This window comes from Epargyreus clarus, unplaced genomic scaffold (assembly GCF_041222505.1).
Source record: "Epargyreus clarus isolate Ecla_fem2 unplaced genomic scaffold, WU_Ecla_fem_2.2 ptg000023l, whole genome shotgun sequence".
NCBI classification, from domain to species: Eukaryota; Metazoa; Arthropoda; class Insecta; order Lepidoptera; family Hesperiidae; genus Epargyreus; species Epargyreus clarus.
In genome coordinates this window covers 873,686-893,230 of record NW_027332230.1, presented here as the reverse complement: position 1 = coordinate 893,230, position 19,545 = coordinate 873,686, and the positions used below count along the sequence as shown (strand labels likewise).

The window sequence follows — 19,545 nt, the reverse complement described above, 5'->3', positions numbered from 1 at the left end:
TCATTTTTCCTGATTTTCTCAGATATAAATACATGTCTCGCCGTACTTCTAAAACGAATGATGAGTTATTTGGTCAGTTTCATAAGTTATTTTTAAATGTGATGCGATTGACATTGTGTATAATTAACGTGTTTGTAAAAAATATGGGCGTGAGACAGCTTGTTTAATGCCTGGTATTTTCTCATCTCAATGATGAGATATACTTATCGATATTCTACAATCGTTAAAAATAACTGTATATGTACTGTACATGTATAAATAATTTTTAAAGTGGTAGAATCCGCTGTGATTCCACACCATATTTTCCATTTATAATCAGGTTTGAAGAGTTTGATAAGGCATAGATATTTCTCTAAGGTGCCCCAACTTTGTCCTCAAGGGTAGCAACAAGCAACGCATCTACGGTCGTCCTGAAGTGGGACTAGTTAGTTGGATTAAAGATGTCCATGAGCTGAACTTACCACTTGCCATCATCATCGTCTGTTACTTTATAAAAACCTTACCTTACCGTACCTTCATAAAAACAGTAAAATTACTTCCAATAATACCAGCATGTCGAATCAGCACTTCACGCCACATCGGCTAGTTATCGCTATGCTATTTGGACTTGCAATTTGAAACAACTAACCAACGCCATTCTCTTAAGAATATACGCCCTTCGATTGCGTCATTATTATTGCAATGATGTGTTGTTTTGAATTTCCTGTTTTGTTCCTATTTTATGTTCTGCATAAATTCTTAGTTTCTCGCGGATTATAATAAAATAATTATATTCCAAGAATGTAAGCATAGGTTTAGAGACATTGTTAAGAATCAGCAAGCTAAAGGAGCAGTACGCTGGTCACATGCTGTAGAACAGACGATGACCGATAGGGCAGACGAGATCTAGAAAGGAGACCTAGAATTAGCAATCGTAGATCACCCTCCGGATCTTAAGAAGGCTCGTAGTAGTGATTTGACTCATTCATGAAAGCAAGGCTTTTGGGAGGCCTATGATAAAAGGCTGATGTGATAATAATATACGTGACGTAAAACATATTATATGGCGCAACAATACAGGCCACCCAGGCGCCTAAAATAATTTTTATTTTTAGTCTGAATACTAGAATCTCGTCTTTCTCTTTGTGGCCATGACAACCACAACATGAGCTATTGTGTGGGTTATGTGTAGGAAGCGTTATTCATATTATCATATGAAAGTGAGGTCTTAACTTTGAGTTAGTTATCTATAGAATTAAAAATAATATACTGTTTATTATAAAATCCTATAAATTTGTTATATAAATATGTAATTTGGCAATAGCCGGCACGTCTCACGGGGAATCTAAAACTGAGAATTATTTGACTACCCGCCGAACGTTATCTAGGATAAATTCTACGACGGTCAGCGGATAACGCTTTGTATCGTAAACAATGCGTCCCCAGTGTAATTGATATTCATAAGCGTCTCAATACATCTTGGGCTGGGCTCCTATTTGTATTTTTTCACATTAACTATGCTATACGTTGGTTATTTATGCGTCACACAATTTGATTGTGATCAAACAGTATTGATCCGTATTGATATTTTGATTGCTGCTGTACCTCCACCATTGAAGTAAGTTTTCAATTTTGTAACTCTTTGAATCAGTATACTCGTGACCGGAAACCTGAAATCCATTTGTTCGTAAGCCCATGCTATATGTATGTATAAAGATGTATCGCACGTGCCCGGTAACTGAATCCCTTTGATACCAGGTGGATTTCTGGCGAGTTCATGGCAAAAACACGTCACTCGCCAGCACTGTTATTTATTTGTTAGTTTTTGTACACAATTGTTATCGTCGTTAATAAGAAGCTTGGATATTAACGATATCACATTTTTATAACGTTACATTAAAGTAATAAGTGACTCATTTAATACTACAGTTTAAAAACAGATGCGGGTAGGTGAAGTGGGGACGACACCTTGGCGGCGCTCGAATTAACAGAGAGCGACATTCTGGTCGGAGACTTCAGCAAGAGCAGTCGAATAACGGAGATACTTGTGTAGTTATAATACTTCTAATCACTAGTGTGAACTTACTTACGTATAATTGTTATATCGTTACTCTGTACCGTTTATGTGACTATATTATTACATGACTTCAAGACCTTCAAGATGAGTTTGATTTCATCAGAAGTGTACAGAACAGAAGAACCCGCTCACAATCATGGACGGCGATTCGTAAGTACGAACATACTTGACACAGGAATAAAAACCGTGAGTTAAAACATTATTTTGTCATATGTGAATTCATCTTGGTAGAATAAGTAAAAATGGGGGTAGATAAATGTCGTTGATGTAAGGGCAAACTCATTTGAATTAAGAACATGGATAGATTGAGACTAGTAATTCAAATGAGATGTTAATACCCTCTGAAAATGATATACTTAAATTTTGTGAACAAACTTTACTCTTATCAAATTACTTGTTAACATTGTAAACTGAGGTGTTTACTTCAAAATAAGTGCATTTTCTGTGAAGAAGTGTCTAAAAGTAATTTTGCAAGGCAGTTCTTGTGGTAAATCTGTCCATTTGGTTAAAGTCTGTGGTGTAAAAAGTAAATCCTAATTGTTCTAAAGTTACACCTACTTTGAAATATATAGAAATACACGTACTTATGAAAATATTTTAAGGATCTTTAATCTTAAATGTTAGGCTTTATAGATATGGGAACCTAATGGTTGTTAATATAGGCTAATATACGCCAGAAATTGCATACAGGTTAGATTTGAATTTATTTTTGATAACTTTTAATGTTTCAAACTGGGTTTACGTATATGCGTTTGTTATTATTGTATGGAAGGGACTATGCGGTAGCAACAAACGCAGTTACAGAGTACAGTATACCTACTAGATATAAGTGACACGTTTATTAAGTTGCAAAATTTTGATTATTCATAATTGTACAGAAATGTATAATATCTACGTGGTACATATTTAACTGACTGCAAATAAGTATCACGACCACCGTATTGAGTGGCTGAGAGTACCCACGAGGGAAATGAGTTTAAGGTTTATTGTTTTTTTTTCGGATATTAATTGACTATATTTAAAAATAAACTTGCATTCACATCTACATTGTTCACATTTTCATTTTATAAATCAATGAAATTTTCCTTTTGATTTCATATACTTGATACGTAATTGTTATGAAAGGAGCATACGTACGTTGCCAAATTTAGCTTTCCATCAATTCTAGGCGAACTCACGCAGTACTGTGTACTACTGTGTTTTGACTGCCATAAAGTATAAATGCACATTAGTTAAGGATCTATAAGAAAACTGAGAAACTTATGCGCAGCGGTCTTTGGAATATTATATATAAAAAAACAATCTCCCATTTTACTTCTGACTGACTCACTTATACAGAATATTAAATGTCTGTTTTAAATTTAGTATGCAACGTTTCGTTTTGTATTAATATTTCTTTACATCTCGTAATTTTAAACCTTTAAATTTGAATTTGAATTTGACACATTACACGTCCTTTTGGTTGGAAAATTGGGCACTATCAAATACTGGTAAATGAAGTTTGTACCTTAAACGTTGAGACGCTTAGACTATCGATATTATCAATTATGTGAGCCACTTACGAAATGATAAACGGGATCCACTTTGTATGGGATTCAGAATAAATAATTTTAAGTAAAATAATAATAATAAATTGATGCTTTTATAACTAGAGCTTAGTTCTATTTACAAGTTACAGCAATTAAGTTATTATACGTATTAAGTGAGAAACGGTCACTGAAGCCTACATACATTTAGATAGTCTTTTGTATACCATATTTAAAATGAGTCTTGCCTGCGACTTTGTTCATGTGGATTCAAAATATAATTTGAATTGCATTTTTAAAACGAGTCTTGCCTGCGACTTGGTTCATGTGGATTCAAAATATAATTTGAATTATACAATGCCCTCTGTCAAGATCGCGGAGTACGTTGGTTATTTGGAATTCCCATTACCTGGTCATGTAATGTTTAAAAAAAAAATGTATACTTTTGATATTAACTTCGTAGTTTTGGTTTTAATGCATTTTCAAACATACAAACCGACAGACAATTTTTTTTTCTTTTTCAAATATATTCGATGTAAACACGTGAAGATTTCATTCTTATTATATGTATATCAGATCCAAATGAATAATAATGTTGTGTAATAATATAATCAAATAAAACATAGGTACATTTCGATGGCATTTTCTTATACAATAATTTACTTTTCATATAAATTTCATACGGTTCACAATTGCGTCATGTCTAGGTTTTCTCTATAGAAACATCGAGCGTCTCCTTGAGAGTGTTGGTTGTAAATGATATATATTATATTAACATAATCTATACAGATATTACGCACTAATATATTTTTTATTACAAACTATATAAAAGTCAGGTGAAGCCGAGGCGTTTGAAATATATATAATAAATATGAATTGTTTGGTAATAAGGTGTATCGTAAGATAGTTTGACTAACTGTTTGTTTGGCTGGCTGGTATAAAATCATGGTCAACTTTAAAAGACCTTTTTCAGGTCATAGAAATTTTAGGTTGTGATTGATAAGGAGCCACATGTTATGTAAAACAGTTATAGTTTTAAATCTGACGATCCTGATGAGACAAAATTAGAATTGGACAAGATTATTAAAATCATGTCATGTCATAAGTATTTCAAAATTTTTAAATAAATCTGACCGTTCAAAGTAGGTAAAATCGAATTCAAATATTCCGTTACATACATACAGGTCATAAAAGCGTGTTTTAAAAAAAAATCTTTTATCAGTTGTAGACACAAATAAGTATAGTTAAATAATGGCCGGTTTCTGAAGTCATTTTACTTGGTAGGTAGTTAACGAGTATGTATTCAATAACACTATTCGTTTGATAACTACAAAAAAAAATCCGCTTCCGAGGAACTCAATGTAAGACAAGGTCTGTTTAAACTCCGTTTAGATTAACGGACCATTTTAATGTGTTTATTCTTTCCATAACATTATTTGATTTTTTTTTAAAAAACGACGTTTTACGTAAAGTCTAGCAAATCTTCCTTAGTATAATGCATAACTTTTACAATAAAATAGCCCAAACTATAACTTCCTTATGGGAATCTTAATTTAAAACTTTTGGTGAAATAAAAAAAAGTAAAGTAGTTAAGCTTATTACACAATTGACAAGTATGTCGCTGACGTGAACGCATGGGTCCTTTGCTTTGTTAATTCATTTTGAAATTCATGTAATAGTATGTATTATTATAACTGAATATAAATTCAATTTAATGTAATGAAATTTCTTTCTGACATTCAAAAGTGGGTTATGTGGCCCTACTTTGAAAGAAATAATTTGAATTTGTGATAAATAACGTAAAAATTTGGGTTCATACAACTTATTACGTGTTATATTGTGTGAAATTCATGGTTTGTTTACCATTATTTAGTCTTTAACTTTGATATAATTCATTTCAAATATAAACGATATATTATTATTTTGATACTGCTTCATCAGTTGATAAAAGACTTACGTTGGAAAGGCAATTATATTTGTATAAAATAACATTGTAATAATTAAAAGAAGTACTAAGTAGTAATAAAATAATGTTATAATAGTATTTTGAGTCGCACAGATTCATTTAGTGGCCATCTATAGATCTATCTATCTATCAGTATAACAGTTATTGAACAGGTTGTTGAGCATTCCGAAATGGACTAATAAGATAAACGTCGTTATTTTGATGCGTAACTTTATCGAATCAATAGTTGTTGGAGATTTAACTATTGGACTTAGAATCCAGGCATAAGTAAAGTGGGCAGTTAGATGTTGTCATTACTGTAGGTGTAGGAAACTTTGTGGTTTGATTTTTATTTATCTGGAGTTAAGATGGATTAGTGCAGATGCCTCTAGCAATGTGATGTTCACGGGTGTCTCTTGGTGATGCATATGGTTGGGTTGACCCAAGGCATCGAGTACCTGGAAGACATTAAGTGAATATTGCATTTTTGGAGTAAATTTGAGTTGAGCACTGGCCGAATGTTATCGTAAACAAGGTACAAAAACTGCGGTGATACATGACTAGAGTGATCCTATATGAACATCACCTAGTTATAACCGTGTTTTTTATTATTTAACAATGGTCTAATGCATTCGCTTCAATACCTGTCGCGCATATGACATTTATGTAAAGAGTCCTTATGAACTATGCCTGCAACAGAAATCCGTGGTGAACACTGTTGGGGCAGATTTATAACCTAGGTAATACACAACTAGTGTGATTCTATATGAACATCACCTAGTTTAAGCCTTGGTTCGGATCAACAGTTCGGGCCTTTTACATGCGAGTCGGTATTGCTTGAAAATGCGTATAGTTTAAGCCATGTTTTTGATAAACAGTTCGGGCCTCTTACGTGCGAGTCGGTATTACAAGAAAATGTGTAACACTTCTGGACTTAGGCATTAAACAACTGGTTTTCTTTTGCAGCTCTTGCATCAGACCATACACGATCGAGGACGAACGTGTGAGCAGGACGGCCGAATGTTATCGTCGTTAATAAGAAGCTTGGATATTAACGATATCACATTTTTATAACGTTACATTAAAGTAATAAGTGACTCATTTAATACTACAGTTTAAAAACAGATGCGGGTAGGTGAAGTGGGGACGACACCTTGGCGGCGCTCGAATTAACAGAGAGCGACATTCTGGTCGGAGACTTCAGCAAGAGCAGTCGAATAACGGAGATACTTGTGTAGTTATAATACTTCTAATCACTAGTGTGAACTTACTTACGTATAATTGTTATATCGTTACTCTGTACCGTTTATGTGACTATATTATTACATGACTTCAAGACCTTCAAGATGAGTTTGATTTCACAATGTACAGTTGTAATCTGATGTCGAACGCCAACAAACGCTGATACAGTTTTTCCTTTAGTAGTTTTACAGTTATTTATAATGTTAAATTTTGTGAGAGGCTATTAAAACCTCACGAACTTCAGTAACATACAATGGGTTACGGTAAAGACCATGTCCCACTGGGACAATGTGGTAGTTCGGATATATCTGTCCGACCAATATGAAGGATCTGTGCCTCTTATTATTTGTCCGAGTTCATATAGACTCCAATAAATAATCAATTAACCAGTTTTTGTCTACTAAAAATCGAAGTTTGTCAATTCACACGCGGATTGTTAAATTTAGATCTATGATTTGATAGGTAACACATTTCATAGACTGAAAATTAATAACCAGCATTAATATTGATTGACATGTTGATTTTTCTAACGCTTTTAACACAGTCGACCATGATATTCTCCTAGCTATTCTTACTCACTTACAGTTCTCGCCCTCTGCCCTGAATTGGTTCTCTTCATATCTTCGCGGGCGCCAGCAGTCCATCCGTATGGGTAATGCCTCCTCGGACTGGGCTTATTTAGGTGCTGGCGTCCCGCAAGGCGGTATTCTCTCTCCTTTATTATTTTCTCTATTTATTGACTCCATCACTCCTTTTATCAACTGTTCGTATCATCTGTATGCTGATGATTTACAACTGTATGCTCAAGCCGATGTTGATAATCTCCACAGTGCAATAGGTGAAATAAACGCTAATTTGAGTGCTCTCCGGAGTTGGTCTATGCGCTATGGGGTATCAGTCAACCCTGCCAAGTGTCAAGCTATCATCGTAGGAAGCTCAAGACTGTTGGCTAGGATTGACCGGAATTCTCTACCAGCGGTCATTTATGACGGTACGCAAATTCCAATATCGGAGTCGGTGAAGAATCCTGGCATATACATTGACAGCTCCTTGGGATGGACTACACAAGTTACAGAGGTGTCTCGTAAGGTCAATGTTACCTTGCGATCTTTATATCGCCTAAAGCACTTCCTTCCCGTTAAGACTAAACTAATGCTTGTGAACACCCTTATTTTGCCTATCATAGATTATGCAGATGTGTGCTACCCAGATCTGACCGAAGCCCTTCTGAATAAACTAGAACGCCTTCTCAACAATTCTATCAGGTTCATATTTGGCCTTCGCAAATATGACCACATTTCGCAGTTTCGCAGTCAACTCAAGTGGCTTTCTATTCGTCAGAGGCGTAATTCTAGGATTCTCTTTATGCTTTACTCGATCTTGAATGATACGAATACTCCTCCTTATCTTAAGGATCACTTCCAATATAGGTTTTCAACGCATGACAAGACGCTTCGGTCGTCTAATAATTTAAGAGCTGATATTCCACTGCATTCTAGCGGTTTTTATCATTTCTCATTTTCTGTTCAGGCGGTACTGCTTTGGAACGCCTTGCCCGTGCATATCCGGAAAGCCCCCAGTAAAGCTGTGTTCAAAAAGCTTGTCCGTGAACATTATCTAAACTCCTCATCAAACTCTTAATCGACTGTTGTTACTATTTGTGTTTATTTATTTATTTATATATATGATAAATGGTATTTATGTATGTATATATATATATATATATATTATATCATTATTATATATATAAATATATATCATAATATAATATATATTTATTTAATTATATATCTGCTGTTTTTTATTGTTTGTCGCTTTTTATTACTTTGTACACACCTGCTGCAAATTCTCTATATCAGCTCAGGGTTGACTGGTAGAGAATGCCATCAGGCATTATGTTTGCCCTTTTGTGCATTTCTTTTAAGAGGTGATGCAATAAATTTTAAATAAATAAATAAATAAATAAATACTACGATAAAATATTTCCCAGTTCCTAATGTGAACATTTAGTTTTAATTAGGTACTTAGCATTATCACTAAATATGTAATATATAATATTGTTTTAATTAAATATGTTTTCCAAACTTTTCATATTACAGCGTATATTCAAAAGCTTATTAACTTTATGTCTTGCTCAATATTAGCTTACCCCGGCCCGGTTTAATCCGTTCGCATAGTTCGCAGAATACGGGTAGCTTCAGACTTTGGCAAGCATCGCGCTGTTTAAAGGAGAAAGTAATCTAGACAGATTCGTACATTAAAAATGTAATAAAGTTATGGTATGTCTGTTATTTACATGCTATTACTAAAACCTTGAAAAGTCTTGTATTTTTGTTTTTTTTTTTTTTTTGTATATTTATAAGTTTATATTTTTTAACATGTAGAAGTGATAATATACGACTTAGATTCGAGCTACTACGTTGACCTACGTAAAAAAGATATTTAATATTTCAAGGGCTTTTCGTAAACACGTAATTTTTATGACGTAACAGTAACAAGGTAACACAACATATTACATACCATATCAACTGTAAAGGGTGTTTTCAAAGTTACGTGTCCAATCTTATTCTTGGAAACTTCTGACATATTTTGAACTTTCTGAGAAATATGTGTGTGTACAAGGACGTAGTAGCATCTACATGTACGAACGAATAGGGGAGGACTTAAAAAATAAATCTCGCCGCAGAAAATAAGCAAAAAACCCTATATACGTATTTTCGGATTACTCTTTTTTATTAGCGGATTTGCTTTATGTAATAATTAGGAGGCCAGTCCGGAACATAGTCAGCTTTTTTTATAATATAGGAGTAGCAGACGAACATGCAGTCCACCTGATAGTAAGTGGCTACTGCCGCCCATGAACATCTGTAATAAACCCCAGACAGGAATAAATATTACTACCTGAGGTCGGTCACAGATGCGCCGCTACCCCTGAGGACTAAGCTGGAACGCCTCGGAAAACTATGTCTCCCTTGCGACACCCTTCAAACCGGAACACAGCAGCGTTTAACACTGCTGTTATTAAGCAGAAATAGGTGTGGCGGTGGTGCCGCCGAAGTCGAACCACAAAGGGTTCTATCACCTTCAAAATAGCTATATCTTGTTCTAGTCTAGTTCCTAAAGATTCAAGTCGTGTACTCCAGTTTGTTTTAAACTGCCATTTGTTATTTTTCCGCGGTCTGGTTAACAAAGCGGTCAACGTGAAAAGTTTTCAAATCTACATAAACGTGCTCGTAGCTCTGACTAAGCTAGGCTTAAGTATGTAAATATAAATAAATAAATTTGTGTATTGTATATCTAATTATGTTAATGTTACAATAGTTATTGACTACTAATTTTAATTGGGGATTAGGAACTAATGATTCAATATTATATTATTGACGAAAATAAAACAAGCATAAAAATATTATGAGTATATTTTTATGAACAAAGAGTATTTAATAAATGTTAATATGAACAACTATCATATCCATATTCACGCTCAGTTATATAATGCAATGCATATCTATTTTACTCGTATTCATGTGACGTATGACGGTGCGCGCAAATTTTACTTTCACAACTTTCTCTTGGACAATTTTTAATTCCGACAATGATATGAGGATATATGATATAGGTACATATAGATGTGTCGTCAACCCATTGCTGTCCCACGCTGACCAAATGTGGATTGGTAGACTTCAGACAGTTTTGAGAACATTTTTTAAAATAACTCTCCGTCTTAAGTTTCCTCACGTTTTACTTCAAAATTCCAAAAATCGGAGTTTCTCGGGATGTAAATCTCAGATCTAGAAAAGCTAAATTAAGACCTCTAAGCCGTCACTCCACTAGGACATGTATTAGTAGAGTATAGATGAGTTAATAATGTTTGATGTTATATAGTTGTGTTGTCTTCCAGACGAGGATGAGGCGACGACGTCGGGCGTCACGGACGGCGCGCCGGGCGACCAGCAGAACCGCATCATCTTCGTCAACCGCCCGCAGCCACAGAAGTTCGCCAACAACAGGATATCCACTGCCAAATATAGGTAACAAGCTCTTTATTATTATTATTTTAATAATATTGAAGTAGCCAGTGGACATGTAGTCCATCTGTTGGTAAGTGGCTTCTGATGCCCATGGACTTCAGATATGTATGTCTCCCTTACCACACCCTTCAAAGCGGAACACAGCAGCGCTCAACACTTGTTATTAGGTAGAAACGGGTATGGCGACGGTGACTCTCCAGAGTGTTTAACATATGCTGGAGTAGAAAATTATCAATTAACAAAGTTATTATATGATACCTTATCATAAAAGAATGATTATTTTTGACTAATTTTAATAATGTTTACGGTCCAATATTCAGATCAGGACTTAAGCCGAGGCAACCGTCTCTCGTTTTTATTACTTACTAACCTTATTAACTTTGCAATATACACTGATTGAACGATGAATAAAGACATCGTAATAATCTTCTCATCTTTTAAAATCTACGTCCTTTTTATCCGCGATGTATGTCGCTTTCGCTTGACCTAAATCTTCTAAAATGTGTATGAAGTCTAATAATAAACACGTAGCCAATAAGAACCACGGACACATATAAAAACGAATTCACAAATAAGTAGTCACAAAACGTAAATTATTATTTAAACATCTGCCTGTCCAATGATCGAACCCGAAACCTTCTTACCTTACATGTCGGATTTATTTAGTGGCCAAAAACTCAATGAGCAGAGAAAGAAATCTGTTAAAATACGATTTCACACTTTGTAATAGTTTTAGATTTAATAAAATCACGAGCACTCCAAACCATTTTTATTTTCTAAATCATACTTTTCATCTAGAAACTGCAATATTTTCACAATTGCTCTTTTAGAAAGCTATTTGAATACTGAATAATGCAGGTCAAGTGGAAAGTGAACATTCGCTCAACTTTAAATATCAGACTAACTACAGGCTTCATTTGGCTGATTTATTTCGAAGCATTCCAATATTGTAGTAGCAAAAAAGTACTGTCATTTCTCTAAAGGTATGTGAGATATTAAAAATTTTCATCAGCAAAATGTTCGCGGAGCATACACTTATATGTTAGGTATAGCACTGCTGTAGGTACGAATACCTATATAATTTATACTACAGAATCATTCGGTGTGTTCAGGTATGATATAATGCATATGTAGTGTTTACAGAAAAGGTAAGTTTGTTTCATAGTTGTTAGAACTGTAGTGTTTACATAAAGTACGTATCCCTATTTCCAATTTACTCATTATTACACAGTATAACGCGACTCTTGACCTTAAACTAGTTTTGATAACGTGAACGCTGACCATTTTTATTAAGTTTATGAACACAATTAAAAATACTGCAAAGTAGTTCCTTAATACAAAAAATATTTTTCGCAAATAAGAAACACCTTTCATTACACAACATTAGAAAATATTGGGTTGTTCGGAAAGTAATTTAGTTTTTTCCCGATAGAGGTTTTAATTGTATTTTTTCACAGCTAACTTCACACTTAAGTCGCATTGTCAGTATAATATGTTTTTACAGCTGATATAGCAAGGCTTGTGTGTGAATAAGTTCAATTGATTTTATGCAATAGTTTTTGGTGGATGCCCTTTTAAATATGGAGAGCAATAAGCAGCACTTTCGTCATATATTACTTTTTTACAATAGAAAAGGTAAAAATACTGTTTAAGTCAGAAAAAAATTAATTAATGGGTATAGAGAAGATGTGCTGTCAGTACGCCAGTGGCAGAACTGGTTTACAAAATTTCGATCCGGCAATTTTGAAGTCGAAGATGCACCACGTTCTGGTAGGCCGATTAAGGCTGATGAAGGCATTAGTTAATGCAAACCGGCCAATAACAATACGTGAGATCGGCCAGAGTTTAAATTTATAAAAATAAACCGTTTATGACCACTCCAGGCCACTCCAGGCCTTTCACCTGGATTTAAGCTTGAAATTCGGTATATGAGTCCCCCGATTTCGCACGATGAAAAATTTATGATGATTTTATAAAATATATATTAATTATACGAAAATTGTCTTTCATTTTCACAAAAATAAACGAAATGACTTTCCGAACAACCCAATATAATATCCTACAATAAGTGGGCAAAAATTGCTTTTAAAAAGCAATTTTTAAATCTCCCGGAAAACTTTCCGCGAAGTTTTCTAAATCGCCTAGTGACAGCGCATCTGTCAGGTTCTATTTATTTTTTATTATCTAAGGATCGGCACACGGTTGGCGCGACGCCCAAAAACTGTAAAATACAGTAATGTGACATCACGACCTATTATATCTCACCCGTGCCCCGGCGTCAGGCCAAAGCGCCTATGATTATGTATCCCGTGAATATACCTATAAAATTGAACCATACACGTTTACAATGACGGACTAAAGGAACATCATACGCACATGTGCCTCTATTAACTCGTTTCCCAAAACTGTAGACAATTACACGCTACGCGATTCGATGTGCACTATGTTCGACTTGTTAACATATTTCGTAAATAATAAGTTCACGTTATTGCCAGAAATACGGATTTTTTTTTATCAAAAAATACAACCGACTTCTATCTCACTACAAAGTAAAAAATAATTGAAATAAATGTAGGTTTAGTACATATTTCTGAAGTCGGCGCTCAATATATTTAGTTGGATAACGATGTAAACAGCGTGTCTAATATGAGTATTTTTTTTTCACCCTTTTTAGTGATGACATACTAACATTTATATTAATACAATATAAAATTGCAAAAACGAATGAAGGTAGGGTCTGAATTTACATTGATTGGAACCGCCCGCTCGCAGGGCGCTGCCGCGCCCTGCTCGCTTAGTTTTATAGTATCTTATATGTTCCAACCTAACCTAACTAAATAGTCAATGATGAACTGACTTTGCAATTCCATTCGAACCTACACCAAATATCTTCAAACACAACTCAATTATTCCCATCGGTTGAGGAGTTACATTTTTTGTCTCCGAGCCACATTATCAGACCCTTAAATAGTCAATGATGAACTGGCTTTGCAATTTCATTAGAACCTACACCAAATATCTTCAAACACAACTCAATTATTCCCATCGGTTGAGGAGTTACATATTTTGACTCCGAGCCACATTATCAAACCCTTAAATAGTCAATGATAAACTGGTTTTGCAATTTCATTAGAACCTACACCAAATATCGTCAAACAAAACTCAATTATACCCATCGGTTAAGGAGTTGCATATTTTGTCTCCAGAACCCACTCTGATCCTCATCATATTTAAATGGTACCAACTTGTAGCAATTGTCCACACACGAAATTAAAGGCATGAAAATAGGTTCATAAACGGCGAAGTTATGGCTGTTATATTTACATGGGTGGAGGAGATCCCCTCATTTTCTCCAGAACCCATCGATGGATTCTAACCATATTTAAATGGGACCAATTTCCAGCTCGTCCCTACACATTAAAAAAAGAATTATTAAAATCGGTCCACTAACGGCGGAGTAATTCGTGTACATACATAAAAAAAAAAAAGACACCGGCCGAATTGATAACCACCTCCTTTTTGAAGTCGGTTAAAAAACCCTTGAAGAAAATATATGTGATTGTTTTCATGAATTATTGTAATTAATTGGCGGAATTAATAATGAATAAATTTAATTAAATGACATTCAAACTAACATTCTATACTAACCAGAATAAATATATTCCTTTAAACCGCCAGTTTTAGAAGCGCTTAACATTGCTGTTATCAGACAAATAAGTGGCCGTGGTTGTTTCGGAGTCGAACCAAAGGGTTCTATCACCTGCATGTTTAGTATACTTCACAATGTAACCTGCATCTAGAAGAATTAAAAGAACCATAGGTAAGTTCGTTCGTTACCTGTGATATTGCGTCATATCATGCATGGACTGCTATTGCTATAATTAACGGCGGAGTTACAACGCTCCTAGAGCAATTGTTTACGTGTCCCGTGCGTAAGAAGCAGGTCAGTCCCTACGTCCTGGTTTATGGCTGTTTAATAGTTTCATAACAGGAACTAATTTTAAACTGGTTACAAGCTGCATGTATTATCTTCGCGTTTGTTGATTACGTACGGTTAAATCATGCACCCTTGGGAAACCGCCCAAGGGTCCAAGATTTTCATATGTATTATATTTCATTTGGTGTAAATTCCTTCATCTTTAATATCCCGCCAAAATCGGCTTAGCCAATTCCGGGTTCATCCCAATCAAATAAACTGGCAATCAAAAATATAAAAGTTTGTTTTCTTATCAGCAAAAACTATCGCAAAATCATGTGGTAACTAACTAGCAATTACTTTAATTTGTTTTCGAGATAACCTTATCCAAAATTGAACAAGTTATACAAAAATATAGACGTCCAAATGTTGGCATTGTTAAGTTTTTATGAATTGTGTGAATCAAATAAAACTGACTTTAATCGACTTCGCCGCCGCTCCGGACGGAAAACTTAACCGCGACGACGGAAATGAAATAACAGGTTTCCAACTTTGCGAGAAAATGAATACGTCAGACCAATCTTTTATTATGGAATCATTTGTTTTACAAGAAAAGATTTAAACTCTTATACAGACATTTCAAGAGCCAGAAAAGAGTTCGACTAGCCTTTCACACGAAAACTTGCATGTCACACGGTTGCATGTTACACGGCCAGTTAGGAATAACAAAATATTTTGTTATTTATAGATAATATAATTAATTAATATTTTTTTAAATAAATTCCTAATGGAATAAAGGTTCTACCTGAAGCCGATCACATATACGCTACCCCTCCTAATGGTTATGATTATTGCCTCATATTTATGTCAAATGAATAAAATTATAATAAAAATCCTTATTTACGATTTTCGTCAATACGATATAACAGATGAATATGATTCCCGGTGACCTACTTCTGGCAGCCGGATGAGATTTGACCTTTACCGTTTGACATTTGAAAACAGGAGATGAGTGCCTGATTATATTATTGCATTAACTTTTTCCCAGCTTCGCGAGAGCTCTATAAATAGTTTAAATGGATTGTGATCAAATTATCATAAATTGCCATGGCAGACTGTGGCATTTCTTGTTATGAGACAAAGTTATCAATACGATAATTAAAACTAAGCCTATCTCGAATAAAATAATGCTTGAAATAACTGATTTAAAAAACAGATTATAATATTGTAAAGTCCAAAGCTTCTGGCTTGCCTTTTCTCTCGAATATTACCGTCTTTCTATAACGTATGATAATCTATATTTTTTATTATTATTGATTACCCTCTTATTTTATTTTTGTATTATGTGTATTTTTTGTAATCGTTATATTCTCCGTAAAACAATAAATAAGAAACTGCCCTGACACGAGCTTATAGTTTATAAACATTGATATACCTTTTAGTTGACTTTAAGCTTTTTAGTAAGTAACTTAACATATTTATATTTTTATCAAATTAAAAAATTCTAAGGCTACAGTACTTCAATAACGTATTCTTAAGCTAATTTCTATTTGGTACCCTTCTAAGGGAAACATTAATATTGAAACGATAGTAAGCATTCTAACTGTTGACAGTGTGCCATCGTTCGTGCCGCTGTTCCTGTTCGAGCAATTCCGGCGGTACTCGAACTGCTTCTTCCTGCTGATCGCGCTGCTGCAGCAGATCCCCGACGTGTCGCCCACCGGCCGCTGGACCACGCTCACGCCGCTCATCCTCATCCTCAGCGTCAGCGCCATCAAGGAGATCGTTGAAGATTTTGTAAGTCTTGTTCACATGTTTGTTGTCATTCTTGGAGTTTATTATATTGTGCAGATAAAGGACTGTTCTTGCATGTAGCTTCTTATACTTTACCCCTTTCAAAAAATAGTAAACGAGCTTGTAGATTAATCTTCGTTTGTAATCAAATATTAGTGACTTCCCTATTGATATCAAAGATAAACCCTAAATAGAATACATGCATTTGCAACTTGGTGTGATACATAAATAACTTTCTCGTGCTTAGGACTAGAACTAGAATTAGAACTTAACAAACTAAAAGTGCAAATTACATTAGGGATTCATTTTTGTACATTTACCATACAAACCAATTTTTACAATGGTGTCTGTAATAGTACCAACCGATTTGTGTGGTAAATTAAATATATTGCGCGACCGGATACATAACATGCAGGTCATTGTTACTCATTTTTAATTCAATTACAATTTTTATCTCATTCTTGACCCTTGATCTGAAGAAATCAATTACTCACGTGCTTCGTTTTTCAGAAACGTCATCGCGCGGACGACGAGACGAACCGTCGGAAAGTGGAGGTGCTGAGCGGCGGGCGCTGGCAGACGGTGCGCTGGGAGCGGCTGCAGGTGGGCGACGTGTGCAAGGTGCTCAACAACCAGTTCTTCCCCGCGGACCTCGTGATGCTCGCCTCCAGGTACCCCGGGAAATAATCTATGATTTAGATAGGCTCTAATACCTTGCGATCGCTCCAAAGCGGTCAAATTTCAAGGGGGTTAGGTCGGAAAGTGCAGATGATGATCGGCGTGCGCTGTGAGCGACTCTAGGTGGGCGACGTGTGCAATGTGCATAGTGCTCTACAACCAGTTCTTCCCCGCGGACCTCGTGCTGCTCGCCTCCAGGTACTTCCAATACTACATCCACAGGCACTTGCTGCAAACTCCTAACTTTTACAAATGCACAAACGTTTGGATCCGGTTGATTTGCTAAAAAAAACTTCTATGTATGATCTAGGTATACCCTAGTGTTATATGATTACTCCAACACAGTGGTACCTTAAGGTACTTAGGTAAACATTTGTTTACCTAAGTAGAATGACGTCACTAAAATAATCATGCATTGTCGGCCAAATCAAGTGTATGCAAAATGTGAGAGGAATTAATTATAATTCATTGGTTCTACAGTGATTGGCTCTTCAGTAGCAACATTTATCAAGGCAATTTAAATAAAAGTTTGTAAAAATCTAAATTGTTATTTATCAAGACTATCTATCGGTTCTCCCATTCTTCTTGAGTATCTAGCAAAAAACCTAAAGGATCTATATTATTACTTAATCAGTGGCCATTTGTTTTGTAAAACTGGCCATGAATACAATTGTTCCGGAGTTTGCATAAACCGCGACACGACCCTGACTCGTCAGATCCGTGCGAAATTTATGCCGAGCGCTATCTCCGCACAAATCTAATTCCGCCGCTGCTATCTCGCGTTCCGTTGCTCAAGGACACTAGAAAATTGCTGAAAATTTTATGTAATTCTCGATTGATATTACTTTTGTTGCAGTTACGAGGCTAAGAATGCAATTATGATAGTGACCACTTTAGATACAAGTAATCTGAAGGCGTTTATTGCCCTCTTCTACAATCATAAGTAAGCAGAGATTATTATCTACTCGACGTATCAACTTGATGTTTCATAATACAGGGTACAATCAATAAACGTATTAATGGAGGATAATCATCAATTGGTATGATGAAATACCTTGCAAACAAACTTAAAATTGTTACGCCCGCCATAACGGGTATTCCCGTACTACTAATGTACCTACTGCTCTTTTACTACTGCCTACGTGGAACCAATTCCAACTTTGAAGGTGGTAGAGCTCTTTCTGCTACTCTTTTTTCTGCCTAAACAGCAATGTTTAGCACTGCTTGTGTTCCTGTTTGAAGGGTGCGCTAAGGGATACTTTTTGAAGGTGGTAGAACCCTTTGTGGTTCGACTCTGGCAACACCACGAGACAGCCTTTTCCGAGGCGTTCCAGCTTAGTCGTCAGGGGTAGCGGCGTATCTGTGGCCGACCTCAGGTAGGAATATCTAATCCTATCTGGGGTTGATTACAGATGTCCATTGGCTGCAGTAACCACTTACCATCAGGTGGACTGTAAGCTCGTCTGTTACTCCTATATTACAAAAAAAACTTAGGCCAGGCGTTGGTCTCCAGGACAAGCGGAGCATCTGTGATCGATCTCAGGTAGGACTCGGACCCCCTCGTAGAACCCCAGATAAGTATATGGGGATAATTACAGATGTCCGTATATGGCAGTACCCGCGTACAATCAGGCCCTACCTCAATATTATAAAAAAAACTGCAGTTGTTAAGTAGGAACTGTATATTTATGTTGTTTTTATTAACAAACAGGTGTACCCAAGAACGCCAAACAATACGATTATCTCATTTGTTTACACAATGACAAAAACTTGCGACTTGCAACCGATAACAAAGACATTTTAGGAGGGAGGTGATACTTTTTCATTTGTTTACAGGCGATCATATTTTTGGCAAACAAAAACTAAGGATTGGATGAAAAACTTGTGGGAATTGTATTTACTGTGATTCTTTTGTTATTTTAGATAGACTTTGCCCTAACTTGTAGTTTGTTTTAAAGTTGATTTGGATAATTTTGGAGTACGAGTAGTAATAATGATTATTTATTACGGCATAAATTAAGGAAATGCATTTGTTCTAACCCTAAAGTGAATTAGAAGTCTGAAACAACGTGCGACGAGGATCTCTTACTAGCCTATACAATTTACGTACATCGGCAGTTCAAAAATATAGGGGTGTACACACCGTTTGATTAATAATTTGTGTTGTACTACCATCCGTATGTATAATAAATGTGCGATTTCTACTTTGCTACCCGCCGTTCAACTTGAGTCAGTCCTACTCTAGTAGCGTCCAGAGACGTGACGCAAGCATACAATAAATAATTTGATAGTTTCGTTGAGTTCCAACCCCTTGCAGTCGATTCCCAACAGTAAACATATTTCACACGGCATTCCGTATA

The 19,545-nt window shown here is 35.4% G+C and overlaps 1 protein-coding gene across 9 annotated transcripts in view; it reads left to right on the top strand.

Moving 5' to 3' along the window:
- The window catches only part of ATP8A (ATPase phospholipid transporting 8A1), a 103,058-nt gene that overhangs the window by 57,525 nt on the left and 25,988 nt on the right, over positions 1-19,545 (top strand). For all 9 annotated transcript variants that reach the window (XM_073085956.1, XM_073085958.1, XM_073085952.1 and 6 more), the window contains 3 exons: positions 10,668-10,797; positions 16,327-16,510; positions 17,018-17,178. In XM_073085956.1, the coding sequence (XP_072942057.1) occupies positions 10,668-10,797; positions 16,327-16,510; positions 17,018-17,178 (475 nt within the window). The remainder of the gene's footprint in view (positions 1-10,667; positions 10,798-16,326; positions 16,511-17,017; positions 17,179-19,545) is intronic.